This window comes from Rhinoderma darwinii, chromosome 1, assembly GCF_050947455.1.
Source record: "Rhinoderma darwinii isolate aRhiDar2 chromosome 1, aRhiDar2.hap1, whole genome shotgun sequence".
NCBI lineage: Eukaryota > Metazoa > Chordata > Amphibia > Anura > Rhinodermatidae > Rhinoderma > Rhinoderma darwinii.
The window spans coordinates 69,205,975-69,226,566 of record NC_134687.1 but is presented as its reverse complement, the minus strand read 5'-3'; the positions used below and the strand labels follow the sequence as shown (position 1 = coordinate 69,226,566).

At 39.7% G+C, this 20,592-nt stretch overlaps 1 protein-coding gene across 2 annotated transcripts in view; it reads left to right on the top strand.

The window, feature by feature from the left end:
- Positions 1-20,592, top strand: part of LOC142750501 (gamma-aminobutyric acid receptor subunit alpha-2-like) — a 159,544-nt gene that overhangs the window by 53,461 nt on the left and 85,491 nt on the right. For both annotated transcript variants that reach the window (XM_075859504.1, XM_075859512.1), the window contains one exon: positions 144-364. In XM_075859504.1, the coding sequence (XP_075715619.1) occupies positions 144-364 (221 nt within the window). The remainder of the gene's footprint in view (positions 1-143; positions 365-20,592) is intronic.

Below are 20,592 nucleotides of genomic sequence, written 5' to 3'. Positions count from 1 at the left end.
TAGTCTTGGTACAGTTTTTAGTTTCTTTTAAATGTTTGTGGTTTGTCAATATTTTGTACTTATTATTATATTATATCAAAATTTTATTAAAGTGACAGATGAAGTAAACATTTACGTAATTATTATTCTTTCTTTTACTGTAGGAATACACTATAGACGTATTTTTTCGTCAAAATTGGGAAGATGAAAGACTGAGGTTCACTGGGCCAATGCGCATACTTCGATTAAACAATCTGATGGCTAATAAAATTTGGACTCCAGACACTTTCTTTCATAATGGGAAGAAGTCTATAGCCCATAATATGACCATGCCTAATAAGCTGCTGAGAATTCAAGATGATGGAAAGCTGCTATATACTATGAGGTATTTTCTTAATAATCTATTTGTAACATATTCAATATAACACTTTGATAACATTTTATAAATTACATTTGGAAACATTAACTATCCTTGATTTTATTGGAAAATTCACTTCGATTTTTAATTTCAAATATTCTGGTAACATAAAATCCACAGTGTTCAATGTGAAAAATGGGTTGGACAACCCCTGTTTATTGACTCTAATAGGGTATTTGGACATCATAGAGGGGAGTCCTCCGCACGGAATCTCCCTCTATGAAACAGAGCAAAGAGCTATAAGTGGCTCCCGGCTCGTCTGTTTATCTAAATGGCTGCTATGTAATACCACATTTTCCTTTCAGCAGCCTCCGCAGGGAAATGTATGGCTGGCTATTACTTCCCCTGGTAAAAGGCTTCATCTTAAGAAGGGGTTGTTGTGGTCAGACAACTCCTTTTAACTAATATAATTTATTTATTGATTTATGTTTTTAATTTGGTGCCGAAAACAAATCTCTTAAACAGTATACCCAAACCAACAGAAGATGATTTACCTTGGGTAGGAAAGAAGTATTTTCTGCAAAGAAAAAATTTGGACATATCAGTCAAAAGATCTGTTTTTCTTGCAATTCAATTTTCTGGTGCTGAAATGGATATTGGAAGGTGTTACAGTAACATCATAGACACAGCAAGAATGTATTATCATCATGTTTTCCAAGATAATTTTTATAATGTAGATTGCTGTGTTGGCAGAGTTTTTGCTTATGTGTACACAGATGCACCTGTCTAACAGCAAGGATATGCTGGATATTGCGTCTAAGAGTCAACACCCAAAAGACAGAAACATCAGACATTTAGGATGTTTGTATTCAGATATTATAGGCACTTGTTTTTATTTGTCTGGAGTGACTGATGTGACTCTAAAAGGGGGTAAGTGACCACTGATGGGGCTTTCCCAATTTGTAAAACCACTGTTTGTTACAATCTACTGTATTACGTAGTAATACAAGACTATTGTAGCCTTTTAACCCTTTAGTGACCAGCCTATGTTGGGCCTTAATTATTTTTTTCTGTTTTATGATTGTCGCATTTCAAAAGCCATAACTTTTTACATTTCCGTAAACATAGCCACGCGATGTACTTGTTTTTTTCAGGACATGATGTATTTTTTAATGCCACCATTTTGAGGTACATATAATTTTTTGATTACCCCATACTAACTTTAAGAAAATTGTATTAACTTTTTTTTATTTTTCTGCCAACTTAGCTGTATGAGGGCTTATTTTTTGCGGGACAACTTGTAATTTCTATTGGTACCATTAGTGGGGGACAGAAAAGAGCACTTTTAACATTGTTTTTAATTTAAACTTCTTCAGCGTTCACTGTGTGGGTTAAATTCCACAATAGTTTTATAGTGTGGGACGTTATAGACCTGGTGATACCAATTATTTGTAGGTTTTTAAAAAAAAATTATATTAAAAAAAGTATTTTATAGGTGTCAAAAAGTGTGTTCTTCCATTTTTTTTGCTTGGAATTTTCTTTATTTATTAGTATCTTTATTGAACTTTTTATTGCTTTTGTTTTTAGTCCAACTATGGCATTTTACTATGTGATCAGCTGATTGCTTTTATAATACACTGCAATACATCTGTATTGCAGTGTATTATGCCTGTCTGTGTAAAATCTATAGGCATTCTAATAGGTATACCCTGATGGCAGACCTGGGGCCTCCTGCTTTATTGTAAACCATCGAGATCCGGTCACGGGGGTCCTGATGGGGTGACCGAGGGAGCATAAAACCTGCTCGTCCTCTAACTAGAAGGGGACACTTGTGCCGTGCTTATTACACAGTGCTGTGAATAGGTGGCGCTGTGCCATATGTAACCTTAATGACCGCCGTGAAAAGGCGAAAGGGCAGTTATTAAGGGGTTAATTAAGATATAAATGCACACACATATAAAATATGTTTGGAATGTACGTAATGTAAAATTTATATATATACACACACATATATATATATATGTGTGTGTGTGTATATAGTGTGTGTGTGTATATATATATTTATATATATGTGTATATATATATATATATATATATATATATAAACTTACACTACGTATATCCCATGTCCTGTAGTAGTCCCAGGTCAAGAGATAATAATCCTGATAATGTGAGAATTGTTACTAGTCAGCTCTTAAACATGACAGATGTCCCGGCGATGTATAAAGAGACTGAGAATGCAGAAATAGTAAATATATCATTTCATTCTTGTCTTCTGAGTTTTCAGATGTTTCATTCAAGCACCATAGCTGTGGCAGCTTAATTCTCCATGAAGCTTCTTTCTAAAGGGCATTGATTTTAGGGAGCTGAGCGGACAGCATGATATGGCGACTGGTGCCTGATTATACTAAACAATATTTTACTCTAAAGCGCTACTGTATTTCAGAAAAAACATAGTTTTTATAAGTGTCGGGCTTGGGGAAAATTGACCGCTGTGCCTACGCAAAGGTCCCATTTCGTCGTCTCATAGACTGTTACAGAGGCTGTGGAGCATCTCCGTTTGTTGTGGGAACGGGGTTAGGTGAGTACAAGTTTTTTGTTTTGTTTGGGGGCACTATCTACAAGGGCGCTGTATGGCACTATCTACAAGTGGGCTGTGTGGCACTATCTACAAGGGGGGCTTTGTGGCACTAACTACAAGGTTGTCTGCAAGGGGGACTGTGTGGCACTATCTACAAGGGGGCCTGTGAGGCACTATTTGCAAGGGTTACTGTGTGGCACTAACTACAAGGAGGTGTTTGTGACACTATCTATGAGAAGGGGTGTGGCATGATCTACAAGGGCCGATGTTTGGCCCTATCTACAGCGGGGCAGTGTGTGGCACTATCTAAAAGGGATTTGTAGCACTATTTACAAGGGGGTGTGTGGAACTATGTACAGGGGAGTTTGTGTGGCACATCTACAGGGGGGTGGAACTATTTACAGGGGGTCTGGAACTATCTACAGGGAACTGTTTGTGACACTATCTACAGGCAAGTGTGGAACTATCTACAGGGGCAGTGTTTGGCACTCTAGAAGGAGGTGTGTGGGGCACTATCAAACACGGGGCTGTGTGTGGCACTATCTACAAGGGGGGTGTGGCACTATCTACAAGGGGTGTTTGGGACTATCTACAGGGGGTGTGTGCCATTATCGACAGGGGGTGTTTGGAAATATCTACAGGGTGGGTGGCACTATTGATAAGGGGTGTGTGGAACTATCTACAAAGGGGTGTGTGGCACTATCTACAAGAGGACTGTGTGTGGCATTATCTACAGGAGGCTGGGGGATTATTATTAATGGGATCTCATAAAATAGAGCACGGAGGTGATGATCTACAACTTGGGGGCCTATCTATATTTTTACATTGCACACAGAACTGATAAATGTTCATTGTCGGGAGGGTGTGGGTTGTGAGGGTGGAAGGGTGCATTGCTTGTGGGGAGGGGGCGCAGTCAAACGTTTGCTATGGGGCCCAGTCTTTCCTAGTTACGTCCCTGTCTCTACCCATATACACAAATAGGGAGACATCTGTCAATCAAGCAGACTCAGGCAGGGAGAAGCCGGAGGGACAGCATGGGGTTGAGGCAGCATGAACAAGTTTCCTTTAGGAAAATAAAACAGAATTCCAAGCCCCTAAAGTGGAGATTTTGTTTGACATTTAATATGCAACACAAAGCCCTTCATAAAAAGAGAAAAAATGCATAATTCCCTTCCCTTATCAATTCCTCATTGTTTTCAAGATTTCTGCTTGTTGTCATTTAATAGGAACCCTCAATATTCAGCAAAATCTTAAATGGCACGGCGGGTCGAGTGGGGGCTCATTTGAAATCTCTTTTCAATACAAAAACATGCTGCGAACGATTTTGAGATAGGATTTTTTTTTTTTGCTGAGATATTTAACGTTAAAGTTATCATCTTCAATATCGGCTACCGCCGGTGTTAGCATTACCCAAAATCCTAAATGTGTGTGGGCACGTGGGCGTGTGTGTGAGCTTGGGAATGTCACATCAAGGTGGCTTTAAATGACATATTATTACAATCGGCCTCGGCGATACAAAATGGACCTTGTCTACAATTGTAACATGATTTCATGTATACACATTTCGGTAGTTGCTTGTTGTGCTCCACTCGAGACAGATGTACTGTATGAGGATTATCGTGTACAGTGAGCAGAACATCTAGAGCTTTTTCATCATTACCAGCATGTTTGGGTCTTCCGGATCTTGGTGCGTCTTTAATTGAACCGGTTATTTCGAAGCAATGAACAGTTCTTTTAAAAGTTGACAATGAAATTGGATCACGGATAGGATAAGTGGCATTAAATAAAGCCGCTACGTCTCGATAGGATCTTATTTTTCCTTCGCCATACCCTCTCATCATCAATAAAGTGATCCTTTCCATTTCGGTCAAATGCATTTTGTGATAGGACAATAGAAATGTACAAAAATGAAAATGACTCTCCGAATTAGCGCTCTCTGAAATTCACAAGCGACTACCGAAATGTGTACACATGAAATCATGTTACAATCGTAGACAAAGTCCATTTTGTATCGCCGAGGCCAATTGTAATAATACGTAATTTAAAGTCACCTTGATGTGACATTGCCAAGCTCACACACACATTTAGGATTTTACCCGCGCGGTACATTTTGGGTAATGCTAACACTGGCGGTGGCCGATAATGAAGATGATAACTTTAACGTTAAATATCTCAAAACGAATTGCGGCATTGTTTTCATATTGAAAAGAGCTTTCAAATGAGCCCCCACTCGACGCCCCGTGCCATTTAAGATTTTGCTAAACCCCGCCCACCCCACCGCCCCCATTTGGGCGTTAACTGGTAAATTTTATGACCCCATTAAATCCCACCAAATTTCAACCCTCCACCTCGAGCCGTTCAAAAGTTATGAGGGTGTTCCGGAACTTTTGGTGGGCACTGTATAGAATGGCAGATGATGATGCACATTAACCCCTTAAAGACTAGGCCAATTTGAGTTTTTCATTTTCGTATTTTCCTCCCCGCCTTCCAAAAGCCTTAACTTTTCTATTTATTCGTCAATATAGCCATATAAAGTCTTGTTTTTTGCGGTACAAGTTGTAATTTTTCATAGCACCATTTATTGTACCACATAATGTACTGGGAATCTGAAAATAAATATTTGTGGGGTGAAATGGGCAAAAAACAGCAATTACGCCATTTTTTGGGGGGGTTTTGTTTTTACGGCATCCATCAGGCAGTAAAAACTACATATTCACCTTATTCTACAGGTTGATACCATTACAGCGATACAAAATTTATATGTCTTGTTTTATGTTGTACCACTTTTTAAAAAATAAAACTATTTGCTAAAATAAAAAAATGTTTTGTGTCGCCATATTCTGAGAGCCATAACTTTTTTATTTTTCCATCAGTTTCGCGATGTGAGGGCTTAAATTTTGCAGGGATAGCTGTAGTTTTCACCGATACAATTTTGGGGTACATGCAAATTTTTGATCACTTTTTATTCCTTTTTTTTGGAGAGCTAAGGTGATAAAAAAACAGGAATTTGCATGTTTTATATATTATTTTTTTTTCGTTCACCGAGCTGGTTAAGTAACTCTATTTTGTGATAATTCTGACTTTTACGGATGCGGCGATACCAGTTATTTTAACTTTTATTTTTTTAACATTTAACAAAATCTTTAGTTTTTTACTTTTTTTTATTAGTCCCCCTAGGAGATGATCAAGTTGAATTGCTTGCATGATATACTGCAATACTAATGTATTGCAGTATATCGTGATTCTGACAGTCTCCTTTAAAGCCCTGCCGGAGGCAGAGCTTCAAAGCAGTACAAAGATGGCAGACCTGGGGGCCTTTATTAGGCCCCCAGGATGCCATAACACCCACTGTAATTGGCCGTTCATGCCGTGAGGGGGCGCAATGGCGTGTTTGAGGGGGCGCCTCCTTGATTCTAACAATTTAAATGCCGCTGTCGCAATTGACTGCGGCATTTAAGGTGTTAAACAGGAGGAATCAAAGTGATCTTTGATTCCACCCATTGCAGTGAGATGTCGGCTGTATAACACAGCCGTCACCCGCTGTGTATGGAGCGAGCTCAGCCCGTGAGCCCGCTCCATAATTCCCCTTAACGGCTGCCACGTACCAGTATGTGACATGTCGTTAAGGGGTTAAAGGGGTTTTCCAGCCACTAAAAATTGATGGCCTATCCTCAAGATAGGCCATCAATAGCTGATGGGTCGGGGTCCGACATTCGGGCACCTCCGCCGATCAGCTGTTTTGAAGGGGCTGCAGCGCTGCTTCCCCTTCATTTCTTCTTTCTCATTGTGAGTCGTTGACACGCATTTAGCGGCGATTCACAGGTATTGCAGATTTTTCCCTAATTCAGAAGAAGAAGAAGGCTGCAATACCTGTGAATCGCCGCTAAATGCGTGTCCAAGATTCACAGTGAGCAAGAAGAAATGAAGGGGAGGCAGCGCTGCGGCCCCTTCAAAACAGCTGATTGGCGGGGGTCCAAAAAGTAGGACCCGACCCATCAGCTATTGATGGCCTATCCTTAGGATAGGTCATAAATTTTTAGTGGCTAGAAAACCCCTTTAATAATTAAAGTATATCTATAGTGAAAAAAAAATACACAAAACTGAAGTACAGTGAAAAATAAATGAAAAAAAATAATAGAATGGAATACAATTTGCTTCTATAGCTCTGGGAGGGGACTTTGTGAACCAGTCAGTAACTAGAAGAAACATTCGGCTGGTTCAATTTTTCAGTTACAGCACTCCAAATTCCCAGCTTCCAGTCACATAGCATAGCGTTAAATTATTTTTTTTAGTTAAACAGTTAGTGTATACACGATTAGACATTGTTATAATTTTTTTTCATTTTTCACAAGTCAAAAAATATTATAAATTAGATTCTAATTTATAACATTTCCCTGTGCTGATCACTAGAGGGAGCAATTCCCAAAATTGCAGCATTGGCATGTGGTAAAGCAACCACATTGCTTTATGCTGCAAATTTGGTGTAAACACACTCGCTCTAGTGAGCTCACAGAATCCCCCCTCCCTTATCCTGGCTCGTGCCAGGAGAAAGGAGGGGATTGAATGTTCAAGCCTCCTACACTGTGTGCTGCCATTTTTTGAGCGAATACACAGTGTAGCAGGCTTACATACAGTGGTAATCACACACTAAAACATGAACATACACAGACATAACTTACCTGCTCCTGCCTCCACCGCTCCCTCCAGTCCGTCCGCTCTGTCTGCTCCCTCCGTTCCTAGTCCTTGCTTCAGAACACATGTCCAGAAGCCGCGATCGGAAGTAGTCATCTTACTGTCCGGCCACGGCTTCCGGTCCACAAGAAAATGGCGCCGGATGTCGCTCGGCCGAAGACCTTCCGTTTGGACTGTGTGGGAGCGGCGCATGCGCCGTTCCCACACAGACGGCGTACAGCATAGTGAATGGAACGGCTCCCGTTCGCATTCTCTATGGGGCTGTATGTGCCGTATTCCATGTCTGTATGTGTCGTTAATCGACACATACATAGATGAAAAAAAAAATTGCAGCCCCCATAAAGAAAAAGTTTGAAAAAAAAAAAGTAAAACACAAACACACAAATAAATAATTTTTTTTTTAATAAAACACTAAAAGCAAATTGATCAAAATTTTTTTTTTTTCGCGACACCCTTCCTTTAAATGATGAAATTCTAGCTACCTAAGGCTACCACCAGGGGGAGCTTAGGAGTTTCCTGAAAATGGATTTATCATTGAGTTCTATAAATTCTAATTCAGTAAACTCCCCTCAGTGGCTGTTGTAGTCAGCCAGAACGCATTTAGTACGAAGATTCTATCATAGAGAAAATATCATAAATAAATATGTTACAGTGTATGTACACTTTAGCTTATCTTATACGTCCATAGAGATTTTATGATCCCACACTGTACCTTTAAGCCTATAGCTGCATTGTTTTTGATTTATCGTCAATATTGTGTTATTGTTCCTTTATATTCTTCTCTCTTTTATATTACAAATAAAACCATGAACTGTGAAATGATCAAGTGATTTAGAGGACCATAAAAAGTACTGAGGTTGTTTAATGGCATCTTACCTAGTTTATGGATGGTACTTTTTACACTAGGATTGCAGTCAGACACTATATGTTGATATATCTATGAAGCCAGGACATGTAGAACTTGATAAGCCTATTTTGTGGTAAACTACAAGCATCTTTTATTATTTGTGGAGCTTTGGCCAATGCTCAGTAATGTATACTGACATACAGATGTAGCCATATATAATGCGTTAAAACGCATTAAATACACAGTGTCAAGAAACTTTAACTTTGCATTTTCAATGGCTTTTGTTGTGTGATATCACACTGCAGCAAGTTATCAGTCAAGATAAACTTGGCTACATCTGTATGTAACAATAATCTTATAGAAAATATAATAATTATTACATTTTCTACAGTACTCAACAGAGTTGCCATTTCCTGATCACAATTCTGATAAACCTTTGTCACTTACGCTCTTGCATATTATCTAGGTTCTCAGTGAAAGGTTACCTAGGTGGGTTATTTTGGAAAGGTCATAAATGTATTATTTATTCATTAATTGTTTCTTATATAGTGCCAACATGCTTTGCTGTCACTATTCACATTAGTTCCTTCCCCAACGGGGCTCACAATCTAATTTCCCTATCTGATAGACTGAGGTACCCATAGGAAACCCTCATAAACACATGGAAAACAAACTCCATGCAGAAGGGACTAGTAGATAAGAAATAAAGCAGTGTACAATAGTACACAGCAGAAATTTACTGGGGCAGTATGGGATTGTGTGAGATTAAAAAGAAAGATCTGCTTTTTTTTTTTTCCAGAACAGCACCACCCTTGTCTATGGCTTATGTCTGGTATTGCAGCTTGGCCCATTCATGTGGATTCACCAGGCATTTATATAAACAGCATTAGTTAAATGGCTACTAACTTTTCAACAAACTTTGCATAAATCAAGAGTACAAGTGAATATAACAAACTTTTTAATATCTTTTTAGAGAAAAAGGCCTTTATTTTTTCCGCGTTTTTTTTTTGTACACAGCTGTTGAATCTAATGCAAAAACAAAAAACTTTTAAAACGAGTGATCGGAAAAAAACTGCCTCTACCTCAAATTTCAATCAATAAGGGGCGATTTGGGCCGTTTTTTGCTGTTCTGACGCAGCTTCCATGTCAAAATCAACGCCAACTAACTCTGTGTGAACTGACCCTAACTGGTCACTCATTCTGAATTTACTGCTTTTTCTGTCTACTCAAGACAAAAGAGAGCTCACTAAGGAATCAGGTTAAACCTGCCCATGGAAGTTTATGGAGAAGGGAGTGGGAGGAAGAAGCAGGAACAGAGTTAGAGGCAGAAAGGCACGCAGAGACGCTGCAGCAACAGCTTTCTAAGTGTTTTATCTCACCCCAGTGCTGGATTCTCAGCTACACTGCTCATTACTGCTGTGTAATCTTCTCCATGTTACTACTACTACTACTACTACTACTACTACTACTACTACTACTACTACTACTATATATATGATAGAGAAAGGAGAGCAGAATTCTCCTCTCCTATGTATGCAGCATATAGAAGACTTGATAACTGTTAGTTTTCTCTGAGCTAGTGAGTAAAGCCTGAGAATTAGAGATAGAGTCTACAGAGGGGAAATCTGCTAGAAAAAAAACCACACAAATATAATAGATTATTCTAAAAAAGTAACCTGAAATTTTAGATACGCTTTGGACAGGAATTCAGCTTCTGAATGTAAGCAAAGAGGGCTTACATTTAATAACATAAAGCAGAGACCTTCAAAATGAGACAAAATTCTAAATGTAAAGTATGATATATTCATATGGTGTGAGAGAAAATATATTCACCTATATTTAATATGACTTTATAATCCTACATGGTGACATCCAGTGTATAAGGTATAATCTGTAATGTCTGTCTATCACCATCATCCTTAGCATTAATACTTGGTACAATTGATGAATCCATATCACAAATGTCTCTCCTCATAGTCCATTAATAACTTACTATGCCTGTCCTGTTATGTCAGTGTCACTGCACAGTGTACATTAAATGATATGCATAGAATTTTGCATGCTTATGCAATATTAATGTAACAGACTCTATAAACAACCTGAGCTTCTGCTCGCTCGACAGTTACAGTGATGAGTTATACAATATTTTTGACATGAGGAGGTGTTCCTTATGCTGTCACTGCTGATTATGTTGTATGTTCTATCATAATTCCACTTCTCAAATAATGGGCTCCAAGTGCTGGCCGCTTTCCAGTACCTAGTCTTATACTGGCAGGTGATTTAAATTTGTTATTGGAGAGATTAGATTTCTGCTCTTTAAAAACCAGGTCAAACACTTAAATAAAACCTTAGAATAGGGATGTAATTTGGGACATTAATTAAACTGGATAAATCCTTGGAGACTTGGAAATCTTTCAATGGGAATTTTACAGTCCAGGCTCCATCAATACATGAGTAAAAGCATAATTTACAAAAAATAAGTATAAGGATGAAGCAAATGTATAGGGGTGTAAATATGCAGCAACCCAGGGGAAGTGCGGTGTGACCCAATGGGACAGCTGGCAGGCAGGACGTTGGGAGTAATAGTCCTCTATCATGGTGTTCACTGTGGCAGGGCCTGCCTCCACTAGACCTCCCACTCTCCTAGAGCTGGTACAGCTATGAGGAGGGTTGGACTTAGATGATGGTGGGAGTTGTTCCCCCACAGGGGACGCTCTGTGTAAATGTCTCCTGGCTGGTGGAAGTTGAGGTTTCCTTGGTGTTAGAGTAGAGAATAATAGGCAGGAGACTTGTACTTCCAAGATGTTTTCCAACAATGGGCTCGTTGTGCTGGAACGTAAGTAAGGTTTACCCAAATCTCAAATGACAATTACCCCAGAAAGTATTAAACACCTACAACTTGTATATGTTGGGAAAGACAATACAGCCCCATAGACGTTAATTGAGCTATTTACTACTATTGGGAATACCCCCATATTGACTTCCCCTTAACGATTAATGGAGCCTGATAGATCTTGTAATTTTTTTAAACTCCATTGACTCCATTGCCTATTGTTAGCTCTGTTTTAACTCCATATAGAAACCGATCCTGTGAAATTCAGTTTTTAAGTCTATCACCTATTGGTGATTTGGCTTGGAACCCATCACACAGTTTAATATGTCAAATCAAGAATGAAGTGGAATTTCAAAGTGTTATCTATTACTGATGACCAGTGCAAGTAAAATATTTTTTCTGTAGGGTTACACAATGATTAACCCTTTCATGACCAAGGGTCATTGATGCCCGTGTCTAGGTCAAATTTTCAATTTCTGATACGGACTTCTTCAAACGATAATACCTTTGCAACCGCTTTGAATATCCTAACTATTTTTACTTAGTTTTTTTTTTTACAAGACTTATAAAGCTTTATTTTTCTACATTAGTTGTATCAATTCCATGTTTTAAATTTTTATTATGAGCAGACAAATCACTAAAAATGTGAAAAAAACACTTTTGCAATTTATTTCATATATTTATATGTTATTTATATCTGTGTATATATCACATATATACATATATTTACATATACATATATATACATAAACATATGTATATATATATAAATATGTATATATATATATATATATATATATATATATATAATAATATAAATACACACTGTTGCAGCTCTTTAACAGTTAGCCTTCTTCACTCTCCAGGAGAGAGAGGAAGACTTAGGCCTCATTCACATGAGCGTGAATCACTCATGCATTTCAATGGGGCCGTTCACATGACCGTTGCTTCAACGGAGCGGGTGAACGCTCCGCTAAAAAATAGGACATGTCCTATTTTACTGCGTGTCACGCATCCCTCCATAGACTGTAGTCTGTGGGGGATCCGAGACAACGCGCCCCGCACGGGTTCACCTCAGACGTGGAAAATGGCAGTTTTTCACGTCCAAGGTGGGCTACGTTCGTGTGAAGGAGCCCTAAGGAGTTAAAACAAAACTTTTAGTACTTCATCTGCCGAGATAACGAGCACACTGGCTCCGTTATGTCTGGGCAGAAGCCAATGGAGGGGGTGGTGCCGACACACGACACACACGGGGAGAGAGAAAAGTGCAGACTGCTCCATTATGAGCAGCACTGCACTTGTAACATTAGTTTCATTAAAAAAAACGTTTGTTTTATGAAACCAAGTCACAGAGGTGTCGGCACTTGTAAAGAGAGCCGACACATAGATTAGTGCAGAGCTGCTCATGCTGAAGCAGCTTCTGCTCTCATTAAACCCTGATGCACGCTGCAAACGTCTATATACTATACGTGCTAACTGCACGGGACATCGGCAGTTAGAACGTATATAGCCGTATGGCAGTCGTGAAGGGGTTAATCATTTCCCTTTGAAGATAAATAATACTAACAACAATATTATAATTATTATAATTGTACTTAATATTATTCTTAACATTTTTTGTCATTTATATATTTTTATATATATACAGTGAAGGAAATAAGTATTTGATCCCTTGCTGATTTTGTAAGTTTGCCCACTGTCAAAGACATGAACAGTCTAGAATTTTTAGGCTAGGTTAATTTTACCAGTGAGAGATAGATTATATTAAAAAAAAAAAAAAAAAAATCACATTGTCAAAATTATATATATTTATTTGCATTGTGCACAGAGAAATAAGTATTTGATCCCTTTGGCAAACAAGACTTAATACTTGGTGGCAAAACCCTTGTTGGCAAGCACAGCAGTCAGACATTTTTAGTAGTTGATGATGAGGTTTGCACACATGTTAGATGGAATTTTGGCCCACTCCTCTTTGCAGATCATCTGTAAATCATTACGATTTTGAGGCTGTCGCTTGGCAACTCGGATCTTCAGCTCCCTCCATAAGTTTTCGATGGGATTAAGGTCTGGAGACTGGCTAGGCCACTCCATGACCATAATGTGCTTCTTTTTGAGCCACTCCTTTGTTGCCTTGGCTGTATGTTTCGGGTAATTGTCGTGCTGGAAGACCCAGCCACGAGCCATTTTTAATGTCCTGGTGGAGGGAAGGACGTTGTCACTCAGGATTTGACGGTACATGGCTCCATCCATTCTCCCATTGATGCGGTGAAGTAGTCCTGTGCCCTTAGCAGAGAAACACCCCCAAAACATAATGTTTCCACCTCCATGCTTGACAGTGGGGACGGTGTTCTTTGGGTCATAGGCAGCATTTCTCTTCCTCCAAAAACGGCGAGTTGAGTTAATGCCAAAGAGTTCAATTTTAGTCTCATCTGACCACAGCACCTTCTCCCAATCACTCTCAGAATCATGCAGATGTTCATTTGCAAACTTCAGACGGGCCTGTACATGTGCCTTCTTGAGCAGGGGGACCTTGCGGGCACTGCAGGATTTTAATCCATTACGGCGTAATGTGTTACCAATGGTTTTCTTGGTGACTGTGGTCCCAGCTGCCTTGAGATCATTAACAAGTTCCCCCCGTGTAGTTTTCGGCTGAGCTCTCACCTTCCTCAGGATTAAGGATACCCCACAAGGTGAGATTTTGCATGGAGCGCCAGATCGATGTCGATTGACAGTCATTTTGTATGTCTTCCATTTTCTTACTATTGCACCAACAGTTGTCTCCTTCTCACCCAGTGTCTTACTTATGGTTTTGTAGCCCATTCCAGCCCTGTGCAGGTCTATGATCTTGTCCCTGACATCCTTAGAAAGCTCTTTGGTCTTGCCCATGTTGTAGAGGTAAGAGTCAGACTGATTAATTGAGTCTGTAGACAGGAGTCTTTTATACAGGCAACCACTTAAGACAGCTGTCTTTAATGCAGGCACCAAGTTGATTTGGAGCGTGTAACTGGTCTGGAGGAGGCTGAACTCTTAATGGTTGGTAGGGGATCAAATACTTATTTCTCTGTGCACAATGCAAATAAATATATATAATTTTGACAATGTGATTTTCTTTTTTTTTTTTATATAATCTATCTCTCACTGGTAAAATTAACCTAGCCTAAAAATTCTAGACTGTTCATGACTTTGACAGTGGGCAAACTTACAAAATCAGCAAGGGATCAAATACTTATTTCCTCCACTGTATATATATATATATATATATATATATATATATACATATATATATATATATATATATATATATATATGTGTGTGTGTGTGTGTATATGTATTGTTCATAAGAGAAATGTTTTTTGTTTTTCTGACTGAGCTCAAATCAATAGACTTTGTAAAACATTGAGAGCGTGGATCAATAAACCGCATTTTTCTGACTATAAGACACACCTGACTATAAGTCGCACCCAGGTTTTAGACAACAGAAAATAGGAAAAAATGTACTATTTTACTACTTTTACAAAGAAAAAACTATTTGTTAAAAAAAATTATTTGTTCTATTTCACCACATTCTGAGAGCCATAACTTTTATACTTTTTCATCGTTTCAGCGGTGTGAGGGCTTATTTTTTGCAAGACGAGCTGTAGTTTTTATTGGCACCATTTTTTGGTACATACAATTTCTTTATCACTTTTTATTTTATTATTTTTATCGCTAAGGTGACCAAAAAACAACAATTCTGGGGTTTTTAATTTATTTTTTTATGCCATTCACCGTGCAAGTCAAGTAATGCTATATTATAATAGTTTGAATTTTTACGGACGCAACGATGCCAATGTCTTATTTTTTTTTACATTGTGCTTTGGGAAAGATGGGAAAAGGTTGTTTATTTTAACTATTGACATATATATATATATTATTTTTTTTTTTTTTAATAAATAGAAAACCAGTCAAACAGTTTCTGAATGGCCAATGGATGTAAACACGACCAGATGTAAGGTTAAATACATCAATGAAGAGATGTGATGATGACTTCACTATTAACACATTCATTTTATTTCTCTAATTAAAGTCTTGATTATACCACAATTATAAGAACACAACCTTAATTCTGAATAGTAAATTAATCGGCTTCAAATATGTGCACCATTAATGGGGTTTTCCAGGATTAAAAAATCAATTTGGGTTTCAATTAGCAAAATAACAAACTTTACAATATACTTACCTTATCTGTTCTGCTCTGGTCCCTATCCACAGGACCCATGGACCCCCCACCGCTTCTGTTTTCCCTCTTTGCATGCTTTTGTGACATTCAAAGTGATGACACATCAGGAGATCACTGCAGCAACTCACTGGCCACGGTGGTGATATTTTAGTTACATTTTGGTATTTTGCAAATTTTGAGCCCAAATTGAATCCTAGAACCCCTTTAACCCCTTCCCCCTGCTTGCATTCTGGGCCCTAATGACCAAGCCATTTTTTACGTTTTTCCATCATCTCATTCCAAGAGCTATAACTTTTTTATTTTTGCGTCGTCATAGCTGTATAAGGTCTTGTTTTTTGCAGGACAAGTTGTACTTTTTAATAGCACCATTTTGGGGTACATATAATTTATTCATGAACTTTTATTAACTTTTTTTGGGGGGGATAGAAGACAACCTGAAATTTCACCACTCGTTTTTTTGCGCCCTAAATCTACGTAGTTTACAGTGTGGTATAAATAACCATGTTCTTGCGTCTTCGTATTTGAAGAGTCATAACTATTTTATTGTTCCGCTGATGCAGTTGTATGAGGGCTTTTTTTTTGCGGGACAAATTGTAGTTTTTATTGGTACCATTTGAGAGTAGATGCGACTTTTTGATCACTTTTTATCACATTTTTTTAAAGTCAGGATTAACAGAAAACAGCAATTTTTCCATTGTTTTTTATTTTATTTTTTACGGCGTTCACCGTGCGGGTTGAATAATGTAACAGCTTTATAGTCGGGGTCGTTATGGACGCGGCGTTTCCAAATATGTGTAACTTTTTTGCATTATTGTGTTTTTTTTTAATAGTAAAGCAGTTTGTAAGGGGAAACAGTGGGTTTTTCATTTTATTTTTTTTTCAAATTTTTTTTTATCAACTTTTTTTAACTTTTATACTAGTCCCACTAGGGGACTTCACTATGCGATCCTCCGATCGCTATTATAATACACTGCAATACTTCGTTTATTAGGCCCCCGGCTGCCATCGGAGACACAGAAACTCGGCGATTTTATCATCAGGTGTCAGTGGGATGAGAGGGAGCTCCCTCCCTCTCTCCAAAACCACTCAGATGCGGTGCACGCTATTGAACACCGCATCTGAGGGGTTAAACGGGTGAGATCGATACTAATGTCGATCTCACCCGGTCGAGCAGGGACGCCCCCAGCCCTCAGCTACCTCTGGCAGCTGAGAGCAGGGAGATTTGATGGCTCCCTGCTCTGTTTATTTATTCTGATGCAGCGCCGTGGAATGGCAGCGCTGTGGAATAAAGCCCACTAATGACCACCGTGAAAAGGCTTATCGGCGGTCATTAAGGGGTTAAAGTGAATTTTCACATTTTTACACCATGTAGTTTTTAGATCCAATTTTTTTTTCCTGATTAATTTCTTAATGTATATGTACAGAGGATGGAGCTTTGTTTTTCTGATCCAGGGCTCCAAATCCCCTGTATAGACATAGATTTAAAGGGAAACTGTCACCATAATTTCACCTATTAAAACAGCAATAACTGTTTGAAGTGGGTGAAAAATAATTTTTATGTGATCTATAATTATCTAAGTCGGCTCTGTACCTTTAGTATTCCACTTTATTGTGTTCTTTTGCTATATGCTAATAAGCCTAAAAGTGTCATATCTTCTTTCAAAAAGAGTCATATCTTCATTCCAAAAGCCTTTGATTGACAGCTCTTCGCCTCCCCCAGCACACACAAAATCCAACACTTGCGCATTGATGTCCTGTTCTGGTGCGTGCGCACAACAGGACACCATGTGTATTAGATTTGAGGCCTGAATGGAGTAAGGGACGGTATCAAACCATACATGACAGGCGCATGCGCGTTGTCTCAGACGAGATTTTGGCATTCAGGTCAGGCCAGATTTCAGCGGTGGGTGGGCATAAGAGGAGCGAATGTGACTGTTGTATTATTACCATAAAAGGCGCAAAATATTTGCAGACCATTATTTACGTCGGAGGAGGAGTTTAGGAGAGGGGATAACGGCAATGAAATTTTGACAGCAGCGACCAGCGAGGCGTGAATAGAGTTCATTTGGTGAAATGCTGGTGACAGGTTCTCTTTAAATTATAACATGCTAGCTGCTGCTGCCACCACTCGAGGGTGCTTAGTGGCTCACTGCATACTGTGTTATTATTGATTTCAACATAAGATTGTAATCTACCTCTAGTGGCAGCCTTAGGCCCTGTTCACACTGAGTTTTTTTGACACGTTTTTTGCCAAAAAACGTCAGAAAATGCCTCCCATTGAAAGCGTACGCACTTTTTTTTTACCGCGAGCTGTAAAAAACGCTTGCGGTAAAAAGAAGTGACATGCCCTATCTTTGGGCGCTTACGCCTCTGACCTCACATTGACATCAATGGAAGGCAGAGAAAGCTTATTTCGCTGCGTTTTTGCCCGTGGCACTCAATGTGAAAAACACTTCGAAAAACGCGGCAAACGGCGTGCAGGCAGATAAAAATCTGCCTCAAAATTCCAAACCAATTCTTCTCTCGTCTTCTGTTTCCTGGCAGTGGAAGTATCATCGGGAGTGGCGAGAAGCCATTTTCACACTGTCCGGGCACTGTTTGGCGCCCGATATATAAATAAACCCCTGAAATGTCAATGGGGCGTTTCTTTATTTCTAAATGGCATAGGGGCATGTTACTAATCATTCTGACACTGTCCAATCAGCTACGGACAGTGTGAGAATGGCTTGTCGCCACTCCCGATGATACTTCCGCCGCCAGGAAACAGAAGACGAGAGAAGATCTACTCACATCCAGGCATCGTCACCACGAAACAAAAGACGAGGGGAAGAAGATCTACTCACGTCCAATATCATCGGGAGCGTCGACGTCGGTGGTGTCTCAGTGTCTCAGACTGTATTTAATTTTTGTTTCATTAAAACCTTCGCACACCCAGGCTTGCTAAACGTCCGGGCGCAGGGGTCATGTTTGGAGCGCGCTCACGCTCCATATGCGGCGGGTGTTGGCTGTGTTTTACAGCGGACACCCGGGACTAAGGGCAGATTCACACGAACGTTGCGTTTTTGCGCGCGCAAACAACGCAGCGTTTTGCGAGCGCAAAAACCATTTGACAGCTGCGTGTGTCATGCGTGTCTGATGCGCGGCTGCGTGATTTTCGCGCAGCCGGCATCATAGAGATGAGGCTTGTCAACGCCCGTCACTGTCCAAGGTGCTGAAAGAGCTAAATCTTTCAGCACCCTCGACAGTGAATGCCGAAAACAACAGCGAAAAAGCTGTAAAAAAAAAAAGATAAAGTTCCTACTTACCGAGAACTTCCCGGCCGTTGCCTTGGTGACGCGTCCTTGGTGACGCGTCCTTGGTGACGCGCCTCTCTTGACATCGGGCCCCACCTCCCTGGATGACGCAGCAGTCCAAGTGACCGCTGCAGCCTGTGATTGGCTGCAGCCTGTGCTTGGCCTGTGATTGGCTGGAGCTGTCACTTGAACTGAAGTGTCATCCCGGGAGGTCGGACTGCAGGAAGGAGACAGGAGTAATCGGTAAGTTAGAACTTCGTTTTTTTTTTACAGGTTAATGTATTTTGGGATTGCAAGTCACTGTCCATGGTGCTGAAACAGTTTAACTCTTTCAGCACCATGGACAGTGACTATCTCCTGACGTCGCGTACCGATAATTTTTTTGCCGGGATCGGCCAAAACGAGTTTGGCCGAACCCGGTGAAGTTCGGTACGCTTGTCCGGCTTCGCTCATCGCAAAGACACTCCGTTTGGATGTTCGGAAACAGAAAAGCACGTGGTGCTTTTCGGTTTTCATTCATCCTTTTCACTGCTGTTGCGCGAATCACGCTCGTCCCACGGAAGTGCTTCCGTGTGGTGCGTGTGATTTTCACGCACCCATTGACTTCAATGGGTGCGTGATGCGCGAAATACGCAGAGTTATTGAACCTGTCGCGCTTTTTGCGCAGCAGACAAACGCTGCGCAAAAAGCACGGACTGTCTGTACTGCCCCATAGACTTGTATTGGTCCATGCGTGCCGCGTGAAAACCACGCGGCCCGCACGGACCGAATACACGCTCGTGTGAATCCCCCCTAACAGCTAGGAGCAGTGATCGTTCTATTCCTGGCTGTTTAACCCCTCAAATGCTGCGGTCAATCGCGACCGCAGCATCTGAGGCGTTTAAAAGAGGGTAGCGGCCCCCTCCGACAGCTCATCATCCCCACACTGAGATCAGGGGGGGGCGACGGTTGTCATGGCAGCCCGGGGGCCTAATGAAGGCCCCCAGGACTGCCTTATCTCTTCCTCTGTTAAGCCCTGCCTGTGGCAGGGCTTAACAGATGACTGTAAAAATGACACTATACTGCAATACGTTAGTTACGTATAAGTCCCCTAGTAAGGCTAATAAAGTGTTTAAAAAAAAAGTGAAAAAAAGTTTTTAGTAGTGAAAAAAAATATATTAAAAGTTTTAAAAAAAAACTTTTTTTAAAGTAATGTAAAAAATAAAAAAGCAAAATTGGCATCGCTGCGTCCGTATAAGTCTGAACTATTACAGTATATTGTTATTTAATGTACACATTGAAAGCCGTAAAAAAATGTTAAATGGCTAAATCGCTGTTTTTTTGGTCGACTTAGCCCTAAAAAAATTCTTTCAAATGTGATCAAAAGGTTCTACGTACCAAAAAATTGCATCGATAAAAACTTCACTGCTCAATCGGTGAAAAAATAAAAAGTTATGACTCTCAGAATGTGGCGACACAAAACATTTTTTTTTACAAAAAGTTTTTTAGCAATAAAAGTAGTAAAATACAAAAAAAACTATATAAATTCGCCGTATCACCATAATCGTACTGAGCCATAGAATAAAGATATATTGTCATTTTTACTGCACGGTGAAAGCCGTAAAAACGAAACCCAAAAAACAATTGAGGAATCACAGTTTTTACCAACTTCAGGTCGCAAAGAATTTTGTTTCAGTTTCCCAGTACATTATATGGAACTATAAATGGTACCAATAAAAATTACAACTCCTCCCGCAAATAAATAAGCCCTCACACCACTCTATTTATGTAAAAATAAAAACGTTATGGCT